At 38.0% G+C, this 24439-nt stretch overlaps 5 protein-coding genes and 2 non-coding genes across 8 annotated transcripts; 3 read left to right on the forward strand and 4 right to left on the reverse strand.

Moving 5' to 3' along the window:
• Nucleotides 1-46: 46 nt before the first annotated feature.
• LOC137715194 (histone H4-like) lies at nt 47-574 on the forward strand. Its single transcript, XM_068454436.1, has one exon. The coding sequence runs from the start codon at nt 125-127 to the stop codon at nt 434-436; it is 312 nt and encodes a 103-aa protein (XP_068310537.1). The 5' UTR covers nt 47-124; the 3' UTR covers nt 437-574.
• Nucleotides 575-2697: 2123 nt separating this feature from the next.
• Nucleotides 2698-7071, forward strand: LOC137715234 (uncharacterized). The gene is made up of 11 exons (XM_068454485.1): nt 2698-3249; nt 3483-3567; nt 3911-4107; nt 4492-4574; nt 5182-5227; nt 5328-5384; nt 5531-5585; nt 5664-5764; nt 5879-5942; nt 6050-6183; nt 6723-7071. Exons 1-11 carry the CDS (start codon nt 3169-3171, stop codon nt 6891-6893), a joined length of 1074 nt encoding a protein of 357 aa, XP_068310586.1. The 5' UTR covers nt 2698-3168; the 3' UTR covers nt 6894-7071.
• A 1678-nt stretch (nt 7072-8749) lies between these two features.
• LOC137715235 (THO complex subunit 4A-like) lies at nt 8750-11182 on the reverse strand. Of its 2 annotated transcripts, none has more exons than XM_068454487.1 (5): nt 10929-11182; nt 10688-10837; nt 10117-10185; nt 9837-10030; nt 8750-9228 (listed from the first exon to the last, which is right to left on the reverse strand). In XM_068454487.1, exons 1-5 carry the CDS (start codon nt 11097-11099, stop codon nt 9006-9008), a joined length of 807 nt encoding a protein of 268 aa, XP_068310588.1. In that variant the 5' UTR covers nt 11100-11182; the 3' UTR covers nt 8750-9005. The 2 variants fall into 2 exon arrangements, with proteins under 2 accessions (XP_068310588.1, XP_068310587.1); XM_068454486.1 differs by having other exon boundaries at nt 8750-9231.
• Nucleotides 11183-11289: 107 nt separating this feature from the next.
• Nucleotides 11290-11363, forward strand: TRNAV-AAC (transfer RNA valine (anticodon AAC)). The gene has a single exon. It is a non-coding gene; the product is annotated as a tRNA-Val (tRNA).
• Nucleotides 11364-16242: 4879 nt separating this feature from the next.
• Nucleotides 16243-16314, reverse strand: TRNAC-GCA (transfer RNA cysteine (anticodon GCA)). The gene has a single exon. It is a non-coding gene; the product is annotated as a tRNA-Cys (tRNA).
• Nucleotides 16315-20087: 3773 nt separating this feature from the next.
• Nucleotides 20088-20611, reverse strand: LOC137714847 (uncharacterized). The gene has a single exon (XM_068453975.1). The coding sequence runs from the start codon at nt 20498-20500 to the stop codon at nt 20117-20119; it is 384 nt and encodes a 127-aa protein (XP_068310076.1). The 5' UTR covers nt 20501-20611; the 3' UTR covers nt 20088-20116.
• Nucleotides 20612-22623: 2012 nt separating this feature from the next.
• LOC137715828 (probable histone H2B.1) lies at nt 22624-23335 on the reverse strand. Its single transcript, XM_068455176.1, has one exon. It carries the CDS (start codon nt 23241-23243, stop codon nt 22797-22799), a length of 447 nt encoding a protein of 148 aa, XP_068311277.1. The 5' UTR covers nt 23244-23335; the 3' UTR covers nt 22624-22796.
• Nucleotides 23336-24439: the final 1104 nt, after the last annotated feature.

Consider the following 24439-nt stretch of genomic DNA (forward strand, 5'->3'; position numbering starts at 1 on the left):
CAAATCCCTAACCCCAACGGTATAAATACACAAAATCCCTCCATCTGCCTGCCCATCAAATCAAACTGCAATTTCTCTTCCCAATTAAAAATAATACTTTTTCGCCCAAAAATTTTCCGAGAAGATGACAGGCCGCGGAAAGGGAGGCAAGGGCTTGGGCAAGGGAGGAGCGAAACGACATCGTAAGGTGCTGAGGGACAACATCCAGGGCATTACCAAGCCTGCGATTCGCCGTCTTGCTCGCAGAGGTGGCGTGAAGCGTATCAGCGGTCTGATCTACGAGGAGACCAGAGGGGTTCTCAAGATCTTTTTGGAGAACGTGATTCGTGACGCCGTGACCTACACCGAGCACGCCAGGAGGAAGACTGTGACCGCCATGGACGTGGTGTATGCTCTGAAGAGGCAGGGAAGGACCCTCTACGGTTTCGGGGGTTAAATTTGGAATTTTAGGCCTTTATTTTGGGAATTAGGGTTAGTGTTCTTCAGATCTGGCCTTTAGATCTGTCGATAACAATTAGTATTGATGTAATTCGGACCCTTGTTTGAAGTAATATAAGTTTGATTTGTTAGTGAATCTTTGCCTCAATTTTTTTCGTTTTTGTGGTAATTTTCATCTCTGATATCTGTTTGGTTGCTGAGAAAATCATACAGGTTAGGGTTTTCTTATTTGGTTCAGAAAGATATGACCTAGTAGGAGCATTTTCTCGAAGAGTAATTGCGTAATGGCAACGTACTTTGCGTGGACATTATTTATTTATGTTAAAGGGTAAAGACCAAATTGAAGACAGTTTTAAAAAATAAATAATATGAAAGTTAATAATTTATTTATTATTTAAATATTAATAAATATGTTTATTTTTATTACAAATATATTATTTAGTTTGTAAATTTAATTTATAAATTTTATAGATTTAAGCAAAGTGTTGGAAAGTATTAGTTTTGGTCTTTTGCGTTAGCAACTCAACAATATCATCCTACTGGCATGCTTATCTTTGTCGTCTTCGTAGTTACCGACAAAATTTCCAATAATTTGCTTGGTCAAAAATTAATCAAATAAAAACGTAAATTAAAATTAGTTTTAAGCCGACATAATTAAAACCGTAAATTTTTTTTTACATTCAGTATATTTAGAGAAATGTTAAGAAAAACTATGAGTTATGTAGGATATTAGGGCGGGAATTGGCCATCGATTCCTCAAGAAAAAAAGCAAACAGATTTTAATCTTAAAATTGACTACAATACTTATTTGTACTTAATATAAATAAATTAACAAAATTATAACACAAAAAGAAGAATTGAAATTTAAATGAAACACACTCGCTCGAAATTCCATTTAAGCTAAATAATATGTATTAGACATTCTTTTTTTTTTCTCTTTCTTTTGGTCCAAATAAAAGAAAGGAACGAAAAAAGGAAGCAAAAAGATTGAAATTGCATCTACAGTGTTGGGACAAGGCAGGATTTTTTAAGTAGCTATAGATATTACACTTGTAAAGTAGTTTTTACTTAGCATTAAGCAAAGTATAAATTCTTTTTGAGTAAATTACATAAAACTGCCTCAATTAGGGTCAGTCACAGTTTCATATCCTGTTTTTAAAAAATGTCAATGTCACACATCGTCTACGAATTTATTACAATTTCATACATTCCATCAGTTATTTGTCAATTCCTCCGTTAAATGGTGAAGTTGCTTGAGGCGGGACCCACTTTCCTCCATCATTTCGCTTATCATAGTTGCTTGCTCGTATAAAACGATTTGAATCGTTATTTGTTTTCAACATCAAATGGTTGTTAGCTACCAATTTATTGTGGTTAGGATGTGTTATGTGAGTCTAGTACCTACTTAATTTTAAGTGTTATTTGAGGGAGCTCTTCTAGACCATATTCATTAGTCACCAATTCGCAATCTTTCACGTATGCGTAAACAAATGAATGAAATCCATTACATTTTAAAGCCATGTTAATTTCTTTACTTCTTCCAATTGCCTAACCAAAACACATGAGATGAGTTTAAGAAATAGAGCTCTACGAACTACATACTCATCTGATGATATTTCTCTTATTAAAATTTGAAGAGGGTCCCAACTTTGAATCCCCACCTCGTAATATATAAAGGAAAACAAATAGGGCTTCAAGTCCTAACAATATATGCTTATTTATGCAACAAGGGTTAATTGAGTTGGTAAGGATCGTTTTCTACGCTAAACTAAACCTTAAGTTCGAGTCTCACTGTCAACAATCCCTATTAGTGAATGATCTATAAAAACCCAAAAAGGGCTAAGACTCCACTGTAAGAGCACTTCCACCCATGGAGGGCAAAAATCTAACCCGTCCTCTAATTATTAAATAACTGAACTATGTATTAAAAAAAAAAATCTAACTGATTTGTCATGGTCACGGCAAACCAGGTGAAGTTTCACAAATGTCAATTACTTTTTATAGTGAACGGCACTACCATTGGGTAGGGCTACCCTTGCCACAACAATGACAAAACATGTGGTAGTACTCTAAAGTTCTCAACGAAACTTGTGTTATGCCCAAACCTTGAGATGGCGTAGCCTCCTCTTCCCGTAAACTTTTTTTTTTTTTTTTTTTTTTTTTATATATAAAAAATATATGCTTATTTACAAGTGGTCCAATCCTACTCCACCCGTGAGCCAATTACTTCCTCTCCAAATTGACTCAGTCAAATCCCATTCAATTATCCAACTTCCGTACCCAAATAGAGAGCTAGATACGTACAACGTATTGTAAATCCGTACAGTCCAGTACTCAACCCGACCTCCATTGCCAACCACTTCCACTCCGCCCGCCCGTCCGCCACATTGCCTCCCCGCCACGCCACGCCACATCACCACCAGCCCACTTTCCAATCTCCCCTTTAAATTTAAATAAATAAATAAATCCAAAAAAGATTACGTTCCTTTTTTTTTAATTAATTTTCATTGGGATTTGGGAGACCAAAAAGCAGCTCCACTGTATCTCTCCAGGTCTCTTATTGTCGACACACACGTGAGTTGACACGTCCCTTCGTTCGATAATTCCGAGACGAAGATCGTATCGGTTTCGGTTAAGGCAGCGTTTGGATCGGAAGGATTTTGGGTTTCGGACTTCTGCACCTCTCTTTCTGTTCGTCTGTAATGCTATTACTCTTCGTTCTGTATCAGCATGGCGCAAGCTTTTTCCTCGCCTCGAAGTTCTGCGTATCTCGACGCGCTGACGCAAGAGATCGAGAAGAAGCTCCAGCGGGTATGTCAAACTATTTGTTTCCCTTTTGGTTACTCAGAAAATCTAGGAAAATAACTGAATTTTGGCTGGTAAATTGGTAATTGTCATGGAATTGTTTGATTTGGCATTTGTGTATAGAAAGTTTGGATTTGGAGAGCATTTAATTTTGGATTTGGGAGTTAAATCATAAGAAAAGTACTTGGGAAATTCCGGCCTAACTTGGTAGAGATCTGTGTGTGTTTAATGTGCTGTAGGCGCTGGCTTCTCCGTCGCAGCGGCGGAATTTGTTGCAGGAGTTGTTTGCTGACATTGCTTTGGAGATCGATGAGCGAGCCAAAGGTGTGTCGAAATTCTCCATGGAGTTGTCTGTTTTCAGTCTGATACTGCTGCAATCGGTTGGCATTTTAAAGTAAAGTTTTGACTTTTGAGACTGAACATTTGATGGTGTTGGATTTTCATCGTTTACAAGATATGGTTGCGGTACTACCTTGGTAATACATGTCAAATGAGTATTTACTACCGCATACGCTTGCGGCTAAAAGTGCCTCACAGGAGCATTGGGTATTCATTGATTTATTGCAGTCTAATTCGTATGTTGTGGAAAGTTGTTTGCAAGTGTAAGGCTTTGCATGCAATCCTTATGACTGGTGTTCTAATTTTTGGAGTTAAAATTGCATGTCAGAAATGATTCTCAGCAGGGAAGAGGGTGCAATTTCTCCTGCTGAAGATGGCATTGAAGGACAGCTATGCTTTTACGATGTGCTCACTGATCATTATGTTCGGGTGCCTGAGAGTGGAAAACGCATCCTTGATTTGATTGTCCAACTATGGAGCCAGTCATTTGCATCTCATATTTTTGCCTTGTTGTTCCACAAATGGGTATGCAAACTCGCACCCAGTGTATTGATCTTTTCCATTCAATTTTAAAAGTTGCCATTCAGGATGCAAAATCTCTTCTAGCAGTTTTTGTAGCTTTCACCTGATATCACGTGGATGCACCAAAAGGCCGTAAATTATGTTTCTTAAACTGGACAAGCATGTAGAATGGCTTTGACAATTTGTCAAACTCATCAAAATTGATTTGGAAGTTAACAACATCCTTCGTATTCAAAATTCTGTTCAAAATGAGTGACAGTTGGTTTTCAGACATTCGATTAATGAAGTTTGTGTTCACATACTTAAAGTTGATTGTTAATTCTTCACTCTTTTGTCTTGATTACGCCATTGTGATGCTGAGAGTATTTAATAATTTTTTTTGACCAGCTGTTTGAAGTCCAACTTGACAACCCTGAAGTACTTCTTCGTTACTCATCTGCTCTTGTTGAAGGTGCAACAAATGTTTTCTGGTACGAATATTAGCGTGTATCAATTTGTTGATTTTTAATGGTTGATTGGACTTACGAGTGGTTATAGATGTCGTATTGAATTCTTAGTGCCTTTTATTCACTTTTCAATGGGACTCCCATGATTGATGATACTATGTGAAAAAATGAATCTCTTGTATCTTGTCCTTATATATGTTTATTTATATATTATGTTATTAGTATTCTCAGTTGTCAGTTCCTCCATCACATGGTGCTAGGTAGGTACTGCTTGTTCTGTCCAATTAAATTATGCGTCTTCGATTTTAAAAGCAGCAGAGATTGAAATAACTTGTTTTAAGGAACCTTGCGTGACAGTTTCATAGTATCCTACCAAAGAAACTCTTGTGGACATTTTGAATGGTCTATCTGCTTCATTCCCATTGTTCTTACTCAACATGATGTATTTTTATTTTTGGCTGCTGCTGCTCCTCCTATCCATATATACTGACAAAAGGACAACTTTGGATTATGAATTTTGTTCTTTTGTTCCTTTTTTGGAACGGGAATTCCCCCACCCAAGGTTTAATTTGCTTCTTTTTGTTCCATTTTTTCTAACAAGCTTATCAATGTACTGTATGCATTTTTGCAGGATTGATACGCAATCAAATGCAAGGCGATTTCAATCCCTCTTTCGTGTAAGAGCCCCTTTAACTGTGAAATTTATTTGCTTTTGTTGAAGAACTGTATGAAATATTCATCACATTTTGTGTTGTTTCACCCCACCTTGTACTTCAGTATCTGCTTGAGGATGTTGCTTTGGAGCCCAAACGGTTAAATAAAATTCCTGTACAGGTCAGAAATTCCGTTTTCAGTTTTACAGGAAATTTTTTTTCTTGGTGTGGATAACTGTCATTCTAACAATGATAGTGATTGAGGAACCAATATCTATGTAGAAGCAGCATTTTAAATTAACTTTAGAATTCTTCATTAATTCTCAGGTCCAGCGAGATCTATTTCTTTTACTCTCGAGGTTTATATTTTTTTATAACTCAGGTGGGTTTTCTGGTAATGCATCTTCTGCCCCTGAATCAAGAATTTATAAATTCTCCAGTAATGTGTTGATTCATGCAGTTGACAAGCTCGACAGCTTCTTAAGGGCATTTCCTCTTTTTCCCAACGCTTTTCTGGTTGGTAGTTCAGCAGACTTCTTTGTTATTGAACTTGCAGATCAGGTAAATTTCAAAACACTCAACGCAGTAGAACTTATGTGTAGTTTCGTTCCCACATTGCAGTGATATTCATAAATTAACAATTTAATATGAAGTTCGTATATCTTTACTGGTCAGCTTCAAAAACTGAAGGTGGAACCAGTATTGCTGCATTACCTTTTGCACATAAAACTTCTCCAGGGTAATATTCTAACCATTTTTTCGGGTTTAAGATTTAAGGAATCATGTGAACCTGGTATTATAGTTTAGTCGCATTGTATTCTGGTTAATGTATTTTTAATCTAACAGGAATGGAGCTGAGAATGGCCACAAGTACGAGGTTAAAGGCGTGTTTGTATAGCTTCACTTCTCCTGGAGGTCCAATGTACCCCACAAGAGCTGTTCGTCATGCGGCATGGGATGCATTAGATTTGCTTTTTCCCGTGAGTATATTATTCCCTTTAACAGTTTTCTGTTAAAACTTGATATTTTACTGCAGTCTTACCACAATCGTATATTGTTATCATCTTTGTTATCCCGAATAATGTGCTGTTAAATATGATACAGATTATATTAGTAATCTCCATCTTTATGCTGCTAACCCCCAACCAAAGCTGGAAGAAACAACTTTTAAAGAGAGACGGAATCCTACCCATGCATGTAACAGAAAGAAAAGCTTGGAACACCATTAGTTGCTGCTTTTGTTAGTATCTAAATCAAGTAATTTGTTGCCAATCGTTCCATCTCCGGTTGGATGTGAGCAAAGTGGAGATCTTTATTGTTAATTTGCTGACCGTAATTCTGATGGAATAAACTTATAGGACCTTACATGATGCTTTTAGAAGTCATCCACAGTAGTTGTGGCTTCAGATGGATCGTCTGCAAGGACTTACCAGTGTTTTCCAGAGACCCGTGATTAGATAACTTCTAACTCCTTTTGTTTAGCAGGTGCAGGACATTTAACTTTTATTCCATGGTGCAGGTTGGCAGATATCCTCGGCATCTTATAAGCCTGTTCTTCCGATTGCTATATCCATGGTACTGGCCCGTTTCTTGTTGGAATTTCGTAATGGATTGCGTGAAGGCAGTATTGTACTCTCTGTTGGGATTAATCTTTTCATGTTTGGAGAAGCTGAGAAGGCCAAAGTTTTAGATGATGCGAATTTCGAAGGATGTAGCTTCCTGTGAAGGTAAAACCGAACCCCTAGGAAGTAGGAACCCAGGCTCAAAGTTGTTTGTCGTGCATTGTGTATGTGATTTTGTTCCCTTCGGCGGAATTGAAATTTGTTTCTTCCAAATTAGATTGCAAACAATATCTCGGTTTGGTTGAATGTTTGTTCCACATTTGGAGTATTTGTTTGCCTTTTGATCTGCTTTTCCTTGCCAGATTCTATTCAGTGTGAGCTTTCCCTTGAAACTAGCCGAACTATATAAACGATCCATAAGAGAAGATAACGTTAAGAGCTTCTGTACAACTTCACAAAACCGGTGGAAAACGACGAGTTGTATCACAGTTTATGGCGCTACTTAAATGTCGCGGCAATAGGTTTCTAAACAGGAAATCAAATCAGAAAAGAATAATGCGGCCCTGCGTTCGAATTCTTTTTCATTTGTAATAAGAGGTCTTAAATTCTATTTTCGTCAAAGGCAAATTTGAACCACTTAAATTCATTCTCTCCCTTAATGTAGATAATATCGTTTGCTCAAAAAATAAAAAAGAAAGGCCACGTTATCAAATGTGGCATACTGATCAAGTTGGCGGTTCACTCGGTGATTTCGGAGTGGAACCGGCCAAACCGGCTCTTGGCCACCCCTAGCAGAATTAGCTGCGTTTTCCCAACTCGGACACACAAGACTGGGCTGCACGGCTAGATATTGGAAAAGTTTTGTCTCCCTAGGGTTTTTCCTCTAATACGAGATAGACAAACTCGTCTCTTGCTGCATACTCCCTTTGTGATCACATAAATAATCACATGGTAAAAGAGATAGATAAGAGTACACAACATAGGAAAGTGATGCGTTAAATTTGGAAACCGGGATTTTTTTCGGCGCATGAACCCCGTCTCTCGCCATTTCTCTTTCGCTATCTAGCATCCTAATTCTACTCGACTATCGAGACAAAAATGAATCGAACATACCTATATGAATTCCGACATCAAAACTTATAAAGATTAACAAAGTTCACATGGCATGCAGAGAGCTACTTTTAGAATTCATGAACCAAACACGAAAAGGAAAATCATAGCAGAAAATAAGAATTCCTATTTCAAAATTCGACTAGGTTAAACCGGTCGCTTGGACGGAAAACCAATCATATTCCTTAGTGCATATGGAACCCCAACCATGGAATGATAGAACCTGATTCATGCATGCTCCAATGCAATCTACTGATCTAGGCAACACAATGATGCTCACAATCAAAGCAGCAGACACAGAATACAATCAGAATTAACAATCACCCCCACTGTCTTTACCGAGTCCCCGAATAAAGACGGTCAAAAGACAGCCATACCTGGAACTCCTTCCAGGACTAGGAAGCCTGAAGGGGCTGCAGATCTCTGAATATCATCGGTGTGACTTCTGTAACCCAATTCTACATGTAGAACCGGCTATTTGTTTAGTCCATACAATTTCTCTATACGCATAATGTCAGGATCAATGCCAGTTAAACATGGAAACTATCATTTTCTGGGGCAGGATATTAGAGAAAGCTACCATAAAATAGCAGGAAATAACCAGCTCAACTGCACCAAATACAAAGGACATAACTTAAATAGTTAACAAGACTTCAAAGCCAAGGAAAACAGAGATATCTACCTCATGTGAAGTACGCCACTTTACATGCAGTAGAACCAACCAAACACATTGCAGCAGTGTGTGAATTCTCTAAGGCTCAATCCTTTCACACGTTCTGCAGCCAGTTTTGTCTTTGCGTGTGGAGATGCAGAGAGAGAAGCTTCCCGATCCCACCAACTTGTTGAATGTATAAAAGGGGATCGAAGAAGCTAATGAAGTAGGAATTCAGTTCAAGTACTGAAACTGTCCATTAACTCACATATTTCATACCCATGTTTAAACAAACATAATAAGCACCCAACATCCGTAAGCAAGATTCTAAGAGTTGTTCCTAAGCATGATTTTTCTCTCTCTATGAATTTCGGCTTCAATAGAAATACAGAAAATAGATGAGGTTGTCAAATCACCAAGGACCTAATGAGCCATAAAAGATGTAATATAGCTGACGCTTCACACAGCTGATTTCAATTTACTCTTGCATTGATTCTGCTGCTGCATGGTACTTCTCTAGCTCGGCATCAAGATCTTCAGCAGAAACCTTTTGGTCCTTTTCACCACGGCCTCTTCCACTTCCACTTCCACGTCCACCACCGCCCCTTCTAGGACCACGGCCACCGCGGCCACCACCACCACCACCACTGCCACCTCCACCGCCACGTATACGTCCAAATGCACCACCCCTACTTTGTCCACTGCTCAACAACCACAACAAATACACAATCAGGACTTCAGATAAATTAATATGTGGCACAGATAATACGTTCACACATCCAACAATAATATATGTTCAGTCTTCCCAACTACTACATCTCATGACTCAAACACAAGTACAAGACAAAACATCATCTATATTTGAAGGGGTAACCGAGGCATGATGGAACATCAGTTGAAGTATCATACAAATGCATTCTAATCTAAATAAATAAGTATCGAAGTCACTAATTCTCAACTACAACTTTATTAAGGATATTAAAGACCACAAATTCTAGAACTTCCCACTACAATACGACCACAGAGACCCTACATATGGCCTGCAAAACAGCCATAATAGACCAAAGCCAATAATGCAAGGTCTTAAATAGGCCAACAGCATCCGGCATATGTAAAATCAAAACTTGCGCCTTGATGCATTCTTATTCCAAACATTTGCCAAGAGCTTCTTATTATACCAATCACAAAGCAAATAACCTCTTATCCCTTAAGTCATAGAGAGTAGACATTTACTAAAAAACAAATTATACATAAGTGCAAACATCATTGAGAGCTAATTCTTTAGTAAAAAGTATGGTACACAACATACCCCATGGGTGGTCCATTCCGATTTCCAAAAGCTAAATTAGGAGCAGGCAGGAACGCAGGTGGGGCGCCAGGTGTCCCAATGTTCGTTCCTACAATCTCAATCTTCATCGGCTTCCCATCAAGTTGAACATTGTTGTATCTTTTAACAGCCGCCGCAGCATCCGTTCGTCGTGAGAAAACTACGTCTGCCGTTCCCTATGGAAAAGGGTTTTTGTTTTAAACTACAGCAGGACACAAAAAATCCTCCAGAAGGACCAATAATACGAAACTTCACAAGATACCTTTGATCTCCCACTTCTGTCATAATGTACTCCATAACGTTTCAGGTCACCAACCTCAGAAAACAATTCCTGTACATAACAATTCGACTTTAGGAAATCCAAACTGTAAAATGTAATAAAACTCAAACTCCAATTGAATCCATCAAATTTGTAACCAGAAACCCACTAATAAATACCAAACAATGCAACAGTACAAATGAGGATCGTAGCAGCAAAAGGAAACTTTTGACTCAGTCCAAAAGATAAAACAACGAATATGCGGATTCGAATTCTTAGTTGTTTGCTTAGACTGTTGAAAGAAGGCAATAAAGGGATTTTCCAAGTCGCGCAGACTTAAAAAACCGATTCTTGAACCACCAAAACTACATGCATGTGAATTCAAATTCAAACCTATTACAATAAGAATTTAAATTCGAACAATTTTAGGTTCAAATCCAACATCCAAATACAATCTATACGATAACTAAAAAACCCCCAATTTTGATGGATTCACAAATCACAAATCGAAATCAGCTTCTAAAGAAACAGATCCAAATTTTCATTAGAATTTTGAAATAACAGCGAACTCTACCTTAATGTCCTCGTTGGAAACGCCATAATCGAGATTGGAGATGTAGAGCTTGGTTCCGGTTTCGATAGCCGAGGCTCTTCCAGCTGGAGCCGCGTACGCCGCAGCCCCAAGATCCCCATACATGTCGTGTTGCCACGCAGTCTCCGGCGCCTAAATCCCCAAAATTTATTATTAACTCAATTCTATTTCAATTGGAGAAGATAAGATCAGATCAGAGCCAAAGCCAGAGATTTGCTTCTACCTTGGCCGCAGCCACGTACGGTGCCGCGCGATTGGCGCCTCGATTGGGCAAGCGGCGGGCTGGTCCGGGTCCGGAAGGCCCCCGGCCGCCGCGACCTCGGGTGTTACCGGATCCGGATTTCTTGCTGGTCTTGATGAGGTCGTCCAGGGACATGCTTAGAGGGTCCTGCATCTTGTTTGACTAGAGCAAGAAACGAAACCCTAGGAGCGAGAGAGAGAGAGAGAGAGAGAGAGAGAGAGTTAGGGTTTTCTAGTGGAGGTGGTAGTTTGAAGTGAGGGGCCGAAGTTGATGAGAGGGGGATTGAGGTTATGTGGTTTTAATATATATATATATATATAAAGAAGCAAAATCTGACCGTCAAGGTTTCGTGGTGTAGTTGGTTATCACGTCAGTCTAACACACTGAAGGTCTCCGGTTCGAACCCGGGCGAAGCCACTATTATTTTTTCGTTTTTTGTTTTGCCCTTGGCGCTTGCATGCAATGCCTCCTGCAACTCAACTCTAACTTTTTTTTTTTTTTTTTTTTTTTTTTTTTTTTGGGATTCAAATTTCGCCACTAAAGACCCCTGGTTCACTATTGTTTTTGGTTCCTTGTTTGTCACTTGGCGTTAACATTTGCAATGCCTCTGCATGACCGATTCTGATCTCCTTTTTCTTTAGGATTCAAATTTTTTGCCACTTAAGTTTGAACCCCACAAAACTGACATTCTCTAAATTTTTATGGATTTTTTTTTTTTGCAATGCCCTTGGAGCTCGATTCTGGACTCACTTTCTTCCTAGAAATCAAACTTCCCACTTAACCCTCTAGAAATTGGTTTTTGTTCCACCTTGTCAAATTTGAGTTCTAGAAGAGAAAATGATTATATACGAGTTATCAAGACTCAAGAGCATTGCAAAAAATAAGCATTTTCTTATCCAACATGTACAATCACGTTTTATATGCGAGCGAAAACGAGGGGTTGAAAATTGAACTCGAGACTTTGAAGGTAAAGATGAACACTTTTAACTATCTCATCTACAAGCCTTTTCCTCTTATGAAAGTTTTAAGACTACATTTACAACTTTCAAATTTTCGTTTGAATGGTGGATGATTGCCACATTTTTCTTTTTTTGCTTTTTGTTAGAGACTATTTTCTTTTATTCTCAAAATTGGAAATGTTTTTAATTGGATTGAATAAAACAAACGAAAATCAACAGACAAAATTAAGAGAAATAATGTAGAAGTTAAAAAAGGAATTGATAGAAAATCAAAACCAAAATCTCCATAATGGATTTCTCCTAACAAGAAATTATGTTCAATCGTTTCACAATTTGTGCTGAAAGTAGAGAGAGACTGAAAAAGTTGTATTGCGTAACAACTTTTGACAGCATAATTCTGGCCTTGTCGAGGTGAGTATTGCATAACAACAACGGTAGTGTCACGCCTCAATCCACGAATAAGAACTATGCACGAGATGGGGTGTGACTCATATCTTAGCTATGAAAATAAATTCTATAATCAAGGCATGATGAAAGAAAATATTACTTAAAATTTGTAACTAAATTTGCACTTGAGTTTACAACACAAAATTTATCGAATGCAGATCAGAATAAAAATTAGTGCACAAGTTACTTTACAACCAAAACTACCAACTAAATAATAATTAAATTGTAACAATTCTTTCAAATGCATAAAGTATAGATTGCAAATGAGATGCATGGACTCACTCCCTTCTAATTCCGCTAACACATACCTAAGGCACCCAAGCCTGCACGTCCCATATCATGCTTATAGCACTTGACTATGAATACCTTAAAATATAAGTTAACTCCCGTTCACCCATTGAGACCAATTTTTCAGAATTAAATTCTCAATTTCCACTTTATTATAAAGGCACTTCCACCAACGCCCAATTGTGTATTAAGTTTTTCCCCTGACGCCTGACATATACAAGATTTCATTATTTTATATTCAAGGCATTCTCCAGCCCTTGAATATCTTCATAAGTCAAACACTTAACGCAAGTGAGCACTTGACACAACTGTAGACATCAAAATTTCAAGAAAATAAATGTTCATCAACACATTGAAGTTTTGACATGTCAAGGCATAAGTGGCATATGCCATGTGTCTCACAAATTGTACACATGGATGTGACTCATCAAAATCAGACGAGTCATCAAGAGAGATATGTGTCAACACTTGGCTGAAAGGAATTAATTAATTAATTTGATTTTAATTTAATTAAATCAAATATTAATTGATGGAGTCAAATCACGAACCGGCCCACAAATCGAGTCTTGGTTTTTTCGTCAATTAATCAAGCCCACAATCAAGGCCAAATCCATTTGTAGTCAAGGCTTAGAGAGTCTAGAAATATTGAAGCTCCAAGACAAAGAAAAGGATCCAAAAATCATTCTAGCACCCAGATGTTGCCAAAGTTCAAGCACCAAAAGCCCCAAATACTCAAAAGAATTCAGAAAGTTCTCTGCGTTATTCACCAAACCTTCAAAGAATGATCAAGCACTACTACCCGTGTCGATCCTTCAAATCGCCTAGAGCCAAAACCTCTCGGCAACCGTTCATTCAAGACCAAGTCATCGGCATCACGGCCCTTGGATCAACAACATACACATTTACACATCTTTCGCAGATCGAATCAGAGGAAACTTGTAAACAGAGATTGTTAACCCTACTAATTCATTAATACAAATTTACTTTATACACGTGTTCTTATGTTATTTGCTATAGAAAATTTGTGTTTACAGCAACACAACTCTTTTTCTTACTTTGCATGAATGCTTATGTATATGCAAAGTAATATGGTTATCAATTATCGCCTACTCTATAATAATCATACAATCTGCAAAACTAATCAAAATAGTTAGTAGCCAAAATTGTATTATATTATCAATAATAAAGTATTGATAACACACACAATAATATAATTGAGAAATATTACTTTACCATTTTACTCCATCTCTCTCTAGGTGATATTCATACATAACCCCATTTGGAATTCATAGAGCAATTCTGGTAGAATATAGCTTTCTTGGTTGTACGAGTCTTAATCACGACATCGTGTTCGTCTGCCATGACTCCCATTGGTGAGGTTGACTGGCCAAAGGCCACGTTGTCGTTGCAGGTTGGCGTCCCTGATACATCGAACTTCTTGCTGGCAATGCAGCTTTGGTGGTGATAAATATGTAGGATAGTATTTTATGACGATATGTGAGGTCGTGGTTTTGATTTGTAGAAATTTGATATGTGAAAGACGAGACTAAGTTGATGATAAAGAGATAAGGATTTGGGTTGGCCATGGTGAGCTTGACGTGATGATGACCAAGAGCATCCATTTTTTGTTTCCTTTGCTTTCTAATGCTATCTTCTTCCTATCATTTGCAGTTCGGTAAATCGATTTGCACATGCATTTGGATTTCATTATGTACAAGAGATTTACAAAATATTGTGAAGGTGGTTTAGAGACTTTACATAAGGTAAAATAACTGGTGAGTGAGAAGAATGGTCTGTAAGGGAGAGGAGGTTTTTCCTTTTTCTGTGTGTTCTTCCCTTCCTTTCAGCTCTTCTCCTTCATTAATTTATATGGAATGGAATCATACCTCTTGTTGCTATTTCTGGATATTACACATGTCTTCACTTGCGCACTCCTAATAACCTCAAGATGTTGCCACCTGCAAGATACCAACGTATACAATGCTAAGACTCCCACCACTTCATTTTAGATAGTGAATAATCACCAATCATTAACTCATAATGATGAACTTGTTAATACACCCTTATTTGGTAAAATTATCGAGCCAATCTCATATAATCACCTTTCTCCAATTCAAACTAAAAACATCTCTAATTACATATGAACATGAAATAATACTAGCTAGTTTTTTGATATAATTTTGTAGCAAAAATGATTTTATGTTGAGACAATTTACATATCGAAACTAAATTCTTGTAAAAAAAAAAAATCTAATAAAATCATTATATAAAAATAATTACCCACATACACATTTATATAATCATTTTTTTTTAATACGTGATATTACAAGTAGATCGATGAAAAGTAGCATCATGTAACAAATAACCTGAGTGATCAAGTTCAGTGGTTCCAACTGGTTTGTTTCAAGGTCTAAAAACCCTGATTAGTTTCCTCCAATATTTTATCTATAAATCTCAACTAGCAACTAAAGCAAACACGATTACATTCAAGAGTGCATTTACATACATACTTAAAAGATTTATATCTATTTAGTAAATGACAAATGATAAACACACATGTCACATCCCGGCTCGGGACAGATCACTTCCCGGGCCTGCTCCACCACTGTAGCACAATATTGTCCGCTTTGGACTTACCATTCCCTAACGGTTTTGTTTTTAGGAACTCACGAGCAACTTCCCAATGGGTCACCCATCATGGGATTGCTCTAACCCCTTTCTCGCTTAACTTCGAAGTTCCTACGGAACCCAAAGCCAGTGAGCTCCCAAAAGGCCTCGTGCTAGGTAGAGATGAGAATATACATATAAGGATCACTCCCCTAGGTGATGTGGGATGTCACAATCCACCGCCCTTAGGGGCCCGACGTCCTCGTCGGCACACCACGGCCAGGGTTAGGCTTTGATACCAAATTGTCACATCTCGGCCCGGGGCAGATCACTTCCCGGTCCCGCTCCACCACCGTAGCACGATATTGTCCGCTTTGGGCTTACCTTTCCCTCATGGTTTTGTTTTTGAGAACTCACGAGCAACTTCCCAGTGGGTCACCCATCATGGGATTGCTCTAGCCCCCTTCTCGCTTAACTTCGGAGTTCCTACGGAACCCAAAGCCAGTGAGCTCCCAAAAGACCTCGTGCTAGATTGAGATGGGAATATACATATAAGAATCACTCTCCTGGGTGATGTGGGATGTCACACACACCATTTTGAGCATCACACACAATCATGTTTGATCTCTGCTATTGTTTTCGTTCAATACATTTAATCTGATGACCAAAAATAAGAATGGATGTGTGACTAAAATAGAATAGTTACTTTGAATAATATTGGATCTTTATAAATCTTTTACACAACTAAAATCGGAAAAAAAAAATTATGCATTTTCAATGTTGTAAGATAAATGTGATAAGTAGGTAAACAATATTTTCATGTGACAAAGTATTAGGTAGAGAGGGTTTGCACATTTCATGTGATTTTATCATGCTTTGCAAATTTCATCCAAAAAGAATTTTCTTTTATTGTCAAAAAATCCACTCCATATTATCAAATTGGGGGCATTTATCTGTAAATAGCAGCAAAAATAAGAACAACATTAAAATACATGAGGGCCCAACCGGGTTCGAACCGGTGACCTCTTGATCTGCAGTCAAATGCTCTACCACTGAGCTATGGACCCAATTGTTTTTTTATTCCCGTGTTAACTATTCTTAACCATTAATAACCTTTAGACGCTTAATATTACGGGCTAGTAATATATATTTTTACTTGTAAGTGAGAGGTTTTAGGTTCAATTTTCGTCAAAGTGAATTTGAACCACATTATTATAGCTAATTAGGTGTGAGGCTTAGCCCACTCCCTCACCCCTTAGTGTAAATAATATTGTTTGTTAAAAAAAAAAAAAACATTAATAACCCTTTATAGCTACTTAGTGCTACAGTTCAGTGGTATTCCTCTCCATTAATAAGTGAGGCCTTAGGTTCGATTCTCGCAAAATACGAATTTGAATCACATTGGTAGCTCATTGTGAGGCTTAACCCATCCCCTGCCATTTAGCGTAAATAATATCATTTGGGGTTCCTTAGATATTGACCCTTGCAACTCTTATTTTCTAGATAAAAACCCACCTAATTCTAAACATCCAAATAAAATCCAAATTTGTAAAAGTCTGCCAAATAGAAAAATAATTGACCTATTATTACAAAATATTTACAACTTGTGCCTCAATATTCAAATCAAATCAATAAATATTTATTACTTACCTTAATTATAATGAACAAATAATTATTGCACATAGTGACACACCCCGATCGAGATCAGGGCATGCTGGCCGTCACGTGGAAGTGACGTAACCATGTGCACTGTGCGGAAGCAAATATAATAGTAATATAAATAGTACGGATAAATAAAACTAGCTTACATAAAGTAATAAAAACATGTGCAAGCGTAAGTGCGACACTAAGTTCAGAGCATCTAAAGCAGTCCGGGAGAAAATGACACAACAAAAGTACACCCGAAGGTGGCCCTACGTTGGTGATCGTCTGTCAGATATGCCGAGAAAACCCTCAGGGAAGCCACCAAACGAGTTAGCCAACTAGAACCTGTAGGGGCGCAAAACAAAAGCGTGAGTGGGCAAAAACAAAGCTTTTCGAAAACCATTTAATAAATAAGTTCTAACCCCTCGCCGTAAAACCTGTATACCTCCCAGAAAATAGAATATATAGATATATATATACCAATGCTCAAGAATATAATATGCCAAAACCTCAAAATGAAATGCAAGTGCTCAGGTAACATCACATCAATATCATATAAACTGTTAGCCGGAGTCACCTAACGTGACCTGTACGGCTGAATTTAGAGCTCAAATCTAAATCTCACTAACTGGACCTGCACACGAGTCGGAACCACCTAAAGTGGTCTGTACGACAGGCCTGGGTGTAATATATATACGCTCGAGTGCTACGATCACGTGAAGGCTGGGTGAATAGTCGCGGGTCACCTACGAGTCGGAACCACCTAAAGTGGTCTATACGACAGGACTGTGCACCTAACTTGGATCCAAGCTGAGCGTGTGGTGCGGGAGGTGAACATCACGTGAAGGACTGTGCCCAACTCTGGGCGGGAGCACTAACACCGGGGGTGCAGGTTATGAGCTATCTATGTATCTCAAATCACTACTGAATGTAAACATAAATCACCACTCACCTGGCACTTACCTGTGCGTCCGCAGCACCAATAAACACACATATATAAATGCAAGTAACCATGCATAACAAACGGCAATATAATATATGGCATATGACGAATAAACAATTCAATCATTTTCTGGGAAAATATAAGTATATAGGTATATACGGAAAACCAAAAGCCCACTCACTGGTAAGTGGAAGGGTCGTAGCCCCCCTGCCTCGAGTGACCACGCTCGTCCTCGGGATAGGTATCACCTATATGCAAAACAACTACAAAAACGTTAATTTTAAAGCACATAACCAACCTTTAGAAATAACTTCTCATACAATGCTCAAATGGGGTGTATGAATACACTAACGTGATCTACTCAACCTCAGGAACATCCCTATATTTTTAAAATAATTTTTCACCGTCGCACGCGCCCCCACGCGCATGCACGTGCCTGGCACGCTGATGGCGTCAGTTGACGCCGTCAGGAATATTCCGTTATCCCTAACGATAACCGTCAACGGTGTCAGGAATATTCCGTCGTCTTCTCCGGGGAGGCTCCGGCGCAGGAAAATCGTAAAAACTTCAAACCTTTGTAACTTCTTTGTTTTTCAACCAAATTTCACAAAATTAGTACGAAAATGAAGCTTACAACGAGAGGAACAAAATCATACCACTTTCAAGTGCTAAAATCCACGAAATCTCACCTGGAAAAACACCCCAACTCCGGCCAACCTCGAAACTCGTGATCCCAACGTCCAAAACCTTCAAACGAACCACCCCGAGCCTCCTAGGGACCTCACCAAGCTTCCTACAAGCTTGAAATTCCCAAAAACATGAGAAATCACGTGTGCATGAACAGTACCAAAATCGGGCATCCCGAGTTCGACATGAAAACGAAAGTATTCTTACCTGAAATGGGTATGGTTGGACTCCTACGAGCCTCACGAGCATGGATATGTACTTGGTTTCTTCGATCTGTGACGATTTGGTGTGTTTGTGTATGTGTCTGTACAATGGAGGGGAAAATGGGAAGGGGACTGGGCACGGGATAGGGTGCAGGGTAGGTGAAAAAGGATGTGGGTGTAGGTTAGGGTATGTGTGGCCCAAAAAATGCCAACAAGGAACCCAAAACAACCAATAAATGTAAAGAAATCGCACTAGGGGCAAAATCGTCTTTTCACGCGTACGTTTTTAAAATTTCTGGGACGGGCTGTCACAACCACATACTATTACCCCTAACATGTGTGTGTATACACACACACACACACACACACACATAAATACATTCGAAAGTATGTCATACTACTAAAAGTTCAATATACATATAATTTGCCTATATGTATATAGTACTACTATACCTTCAAATATATATATATATATATATATATATATATATATATATATATGCATAGTATGAACATATATGTTAAAAAATTATTATATGTAATCAATTTACCTATTTGTAAATTTATGATTAGCAAATAATAGATTTTGTAGGTAAATTAGTATTAAATAAAATAATATTGCTTTATTATGTAGGTAAATTATTTTGCATGTATTTTACATATATTGGGTTTGTTTATTATGCAAGTAAATTATTTTTCATGTATTTTAAATAGATAGGGTAAATTATATTGAGCAATCTAACATTTTAATAGTAGGTGCACTATTTGAATCAAATAACATTTTTTTAGGTAAATTATTTTGCATGAAATTTTACGTATATTAGTCTTTTTATTTTTTATATATGTGTGTGAAATAATTTACCTACATTAACATGTAAAGTATAATTTTAGTGACTTAATTAAGCATGTCAATATATTAGACATGTTTTATTGTTATTATATATTAGGCAATGAATTTATAACAAATGTCTTTTTAGTAAAATTATTAATTCTCCTTTATAATTTGCATGACATTAATTGTGTACATCAAAAATTCATATAGGGGTATTTTAGGCATCTAGAAAATTTTAAATGTGTTAAGCCAAACATAATTAATGAATTTGTTGATGTTGAATCTAGTAAATGAGTTTTATTCAAGTAAAAAACTTATGTCCAGTTTTATGCAAATAAAATTAAGTTTTAGGTGCTAAATTATATTTTCCTATCTGCATTTAGAAGCTGCTCACACTGGATAATAATATTGTATGAAATGGTCTTTCGAGCTTTCCCCAGAAACCCGCAGATATCAGAAAAATTCAAACTTTCAACACAGCCAAAAAAAGAAAGAAAGAAAAAAAAAAAAAAAAAGAAACCATGTCTTTGTGCTGAAATTCATCATATAATTGGGTTTCTCTACACCAATTCATGATCAACCTCTCTGCGTCTCTCACCCTCCCACAAGCCCAAGGACCGCACGACCAAAACCGACCCCGCCACGATCAAGGCGGCAAACACCGTGGGCACGAAGAAATCCAAGCTCGACCGCTGAATCATGTGAGCCGGGAAGCACATTGACTCTCTCGGATAATCCAAGGGTATCCTAACAAACCCCTCGCCGGTGCAAGACTTGGTTAAGGGAGAGAAGGGTGATATCGCCGTGAGGAACGCCATCTCAGGAGAGAAAGACGCCACTGCCACTGTCACTGACAAAAGAAGCGTCCAGGTAGTCATGTAGAGAAACACCGGCCACCTGGACGCGGCAGCTCGGAGGATGGAGTGGAAGAACGAGAGAGACATTTCACAGAGTTGTGGAAGAAGATGGCTTTAGGGTGTTAGGTTGTTGACAACATTTATGGGAGCAATAAAAGGGGGTGGAAGCACGTTGTATGTTGAACTATTTGTCCAAGTTTTTGGTATTACGACTAAATTGTCCAAGTTTTTGGTATTACGACTAAATTCCTTTCTCTAAAAGGGGGCCACGATTTTCTTCTGTGAATGTATGGGGGCGAATAGGAACACGCCACGTCAATTTACCCCAACGTGATTTAGGTACTGGGAAATGCTTGAAACTTCATAGCGGTTATTAAGTACGAGTTGTACAGCTGCGGATTACCCAAACTCACCATTCTTAGCTCCTTCACAATGTTCATGATCTCTCCCTCTATTTTCTCAGTTGGAACAAATCTGCAGATGCCTGCCAACGCCAAACTTTCTACCAAGTTCGAATCAGAGAGGAGTTTTGTACAAACCTTATTGATTCCACCAAGCATTTTGTTCAACAAGTCCTGCATGATTGCAGCATTATTGATTCCACCAAGCGTTTGAGTGTCAAATTCCAAATCAACAAGAACAAATAACCCATCATTGAAGTTTGTCTCAACTTTGTTCCTGTAAAGCGGGGGACTGTGGACCTCTCGTGTTTCTTTGGTGAGACCAAACTGCACCATTTGTTTTAATGAGGACCTTCCTGATAGTCCTTCAACAGAAAAGCAGGTTTACCCAAGTTAAATGATCTGAAGATAATTCCCTGAACCGGTTTTACGTTAGTAACGAGCAACAAAGTTAGGATATATCAAGCAAATGGGCAAATGGTTATAGCAGCAAATATATATAGCAATGAGCAGATAAATGTAGAGGCGCAAGTGCGATTTGCTTAAAGGCGAATGATTAAACAGATAAACTGGAAATTAACGAAAATAAGGTTTAGGTTTTGCTGCAGCAAATATATATAGCAATGAGCAGATAAATGTAGAGGCGCAAGTGCGATTAGCTTAAAGCTGAACAATTAAACAGATAAACTGGAAATTAACGAAAATAAGGTTTTGCTGGTAAGGATCGCTCAGGCTCAGCTACTGTATGAAATATGGGAAATAGAGTAAAAGAGCAGTCAATAGCAGCCAAGTTCTCTTCCTGTATTTGCCCTGAGGGCCATTGACACCGTTATTTCAAGAAAGCTTCCCAATACTGAGGAAGCGACCACTTATGCCTTGCCTTGGAGCAGTCTTTTACTTTCAGGCCTCAACCAAAAGGCAAATGAGAAGGAGCAACAAACCATAAACCAAACTAGTATCAGAGATAGAATAAAACTAGTATCATTGCTTATATACATCACAACTCCAACTCTAAATTACACAGCATGTGGTAAAATAGTATACTCACCAATGATGCTTCTCAAAACTAGTATCAGAGCAAATCTCCGATGGTTTCCAGTTCATGTCACAGCGGAAAATAAACACCACAAGATGATGCAGCATATAGAGGCCAGGCCAGGGCCAAACCCAACACTTTATTATGTCTACAGACAAGGATAAAACTACTTTTGCAGCATACATGGTACAAACACCACCTCAGGCATGGATCCAAATTCATGATTTGGAACACACCTAACCACATGCAACCTACAAAATTTAGATGGATGCATATTCCTACTTCACAACAATGCTGATGAGTGCAAACTCTTCACATTCGGCAGAGATTCACCCAATTATGTGTATTATGGAAAATGCTTCTGAATTAAAGCACAATTCACAGGAAGGCTGGATACCAACATATCCTGCTAATCCACTTTTTGCAAAAGCACTTACCAATCCGATAACGTACTTCTTCTCCCATACGAAAAGTGATGAACAAAAATGAACTCGTTTAACAGAACAGATAAAAGCAAGGAAAATGTTAATCGAATCATTAATACTTACATAATCAAAAGCATTAAAACCCTAACATACAAGATAGAAGAACAAAATGGTTTGAGGGAATCATGGAACAAAAAAATGGGCCACACATATTGCAACATAATTTTGGGCAAATTTGAGCATTTTTTTTCCCAACTTAATCAAATCATTAATAATAGAAATACCAACTTAAATCAGAAATTGAAGAAAATAATCAAATGGGTAACACTAACAGAGGAAATGGATCAATTAGGTAAATCATACTTTCATTTAGAATTTAAACCGCAATAGCACAAGATCAGTACTTAATACTTACATAATCAAAAGCATTAAAACCCATAAACCCCTAACCCTAACCCTAATTCCTTCACAACCAATCTCAAACCCAAATCCACAGAATTAAACCCATTAACCCTAACTCTTCAAGAGCTAGTAAACTTAGTCACCGCCTTAGTCCCCTCAGACACCGCATGCTTAGCGAGCTCACCAGGCAACACCAATCTCACGGCCGTCTGGATCTCCCGGGAAGTAATCGTCGGCTTCTTGTTGTACCTCGCGAGCCTGGACGACTCCTGGGCGAGCTTTTCGAATATGTCGTTGATGAAGCTGTTCATGATTCCCATGGCCTTGCTGGAGATCCCGATGTCAGGGTGGACTTGCTTAAGCACCTTGAAGATGTAGATCTTGTAGGTCTCCACGCTCTTCTTCGATCTCTTCTTCTTCTTGTCTCCGGCGGCGGCTCCGGCCTCCTTCGGCAGCTTCTTCCCGGCCTTGGGCTTCTTCTCGGCGGGTGCTTTCTCCGCCACGGCGGACTTTTTCTCCTCCGCGGGCTTCTTCTCGGCCGGCTTCTTCTCAGCCTTAGGCGCCATCGGAAATCTTCTTGATTTTTCTTTCTCGGAAACCAAACGGAAACTTTGAGAAGACGAAATTGCGAGGACTTGGAATTTGTGGGATGACAAATGATGTGGGTTTGGTCTGGTATTTAAATACGTCGCTGATAAGGGGCAGACGCGGATCGCTGACGTGGCGAAAAGTGCCCGTTGGATGCCGTGAAGTAAACTGGGAGATCGACGGCTCGAATTGAAGCGTAAAGGAGCGGTTTGCTTGTTAATTAGGCTGTATACGTGGTGAGTTATGATTAGTAATGGTCAAAGGGTGTGGATCGATGAGCTGCGCTAAATGGGCGATCGCACTGCTTATTTGGATAATGTTAATGGAACAAAATTTTTAAACCAAATGATGAATCACCAATAAAAAATAAATACGTTAATCGATAATTAAGTTAATAATTTAATTATCAACAACCATTGTATTTAGTTTATAAAATGATTTAACATTTTCGTCTCTCCAGCATTGCCCCTTTTTATTTTATCTTTCTTGACAACGAAATTTTCATTTTGAAAGTTGAAATTTAGAGCATTTCCAATGGTATAGACCATGAGTAACATGGTATTTTACTTACTCGACTCATGAAAAATGTTTCATAAATTCCATAGATGAGCAAAAATTGTACTTTCATTATTTTTTGCATACGTAACTCATCAAAACGAGTTTACTTACTCAATTGTCTATATCATTCGAGATTCTCTTACAAGGATGCTCCACGGCTTATAGAACCACATGAATGAGTATTTTTTGGAAGAGAAATTTCATATTATTTATGGAATAAATGATTTGTGTATTATTGTATTCCTTTTAGTTTAGGAATTAACAGTATTCCCTTATGTGTATTCGAGCTTTTGTATTTGACTCCTATGATATCGTTTTTGTATTCTTTTTATTTTTTTTATTTTGCATTTTTTTGACACAGAATATCGTTTTTGTATTAAAACAATTGTTTATATTTTTTTTATAGGATTAAGTACTTAAACCCAATTTTTTAGTGTTATTTCAAATTGATCTTAATCTTTTTTATCATTCCAAATAAGTATTAAACTTATTAAAAATGTCACATCCATTAAGCCCTAATTAAAATATGTTAAACTTAATAGGGGTTACTTTGTCTCCAAAATCAATAAAGGTCATGAAAAGTATAGCTTATACCAACTAACAGTCATCACCACCT

The sequence above is a fragment of the Pyrus communis genome, chromosome 14 (assembly GCF_963583255.1).
Source record: "Pyrus communis chromosome 14, drPyrComm1.1, whole genome shotgun sequence".
Classification (NCBI taxonomy): Eukaryota; Viridiplantae; Streptophyta; class Magnoliopsida; order Rosales; family Rosaceae; genus Pyrus; species Pyrus communis.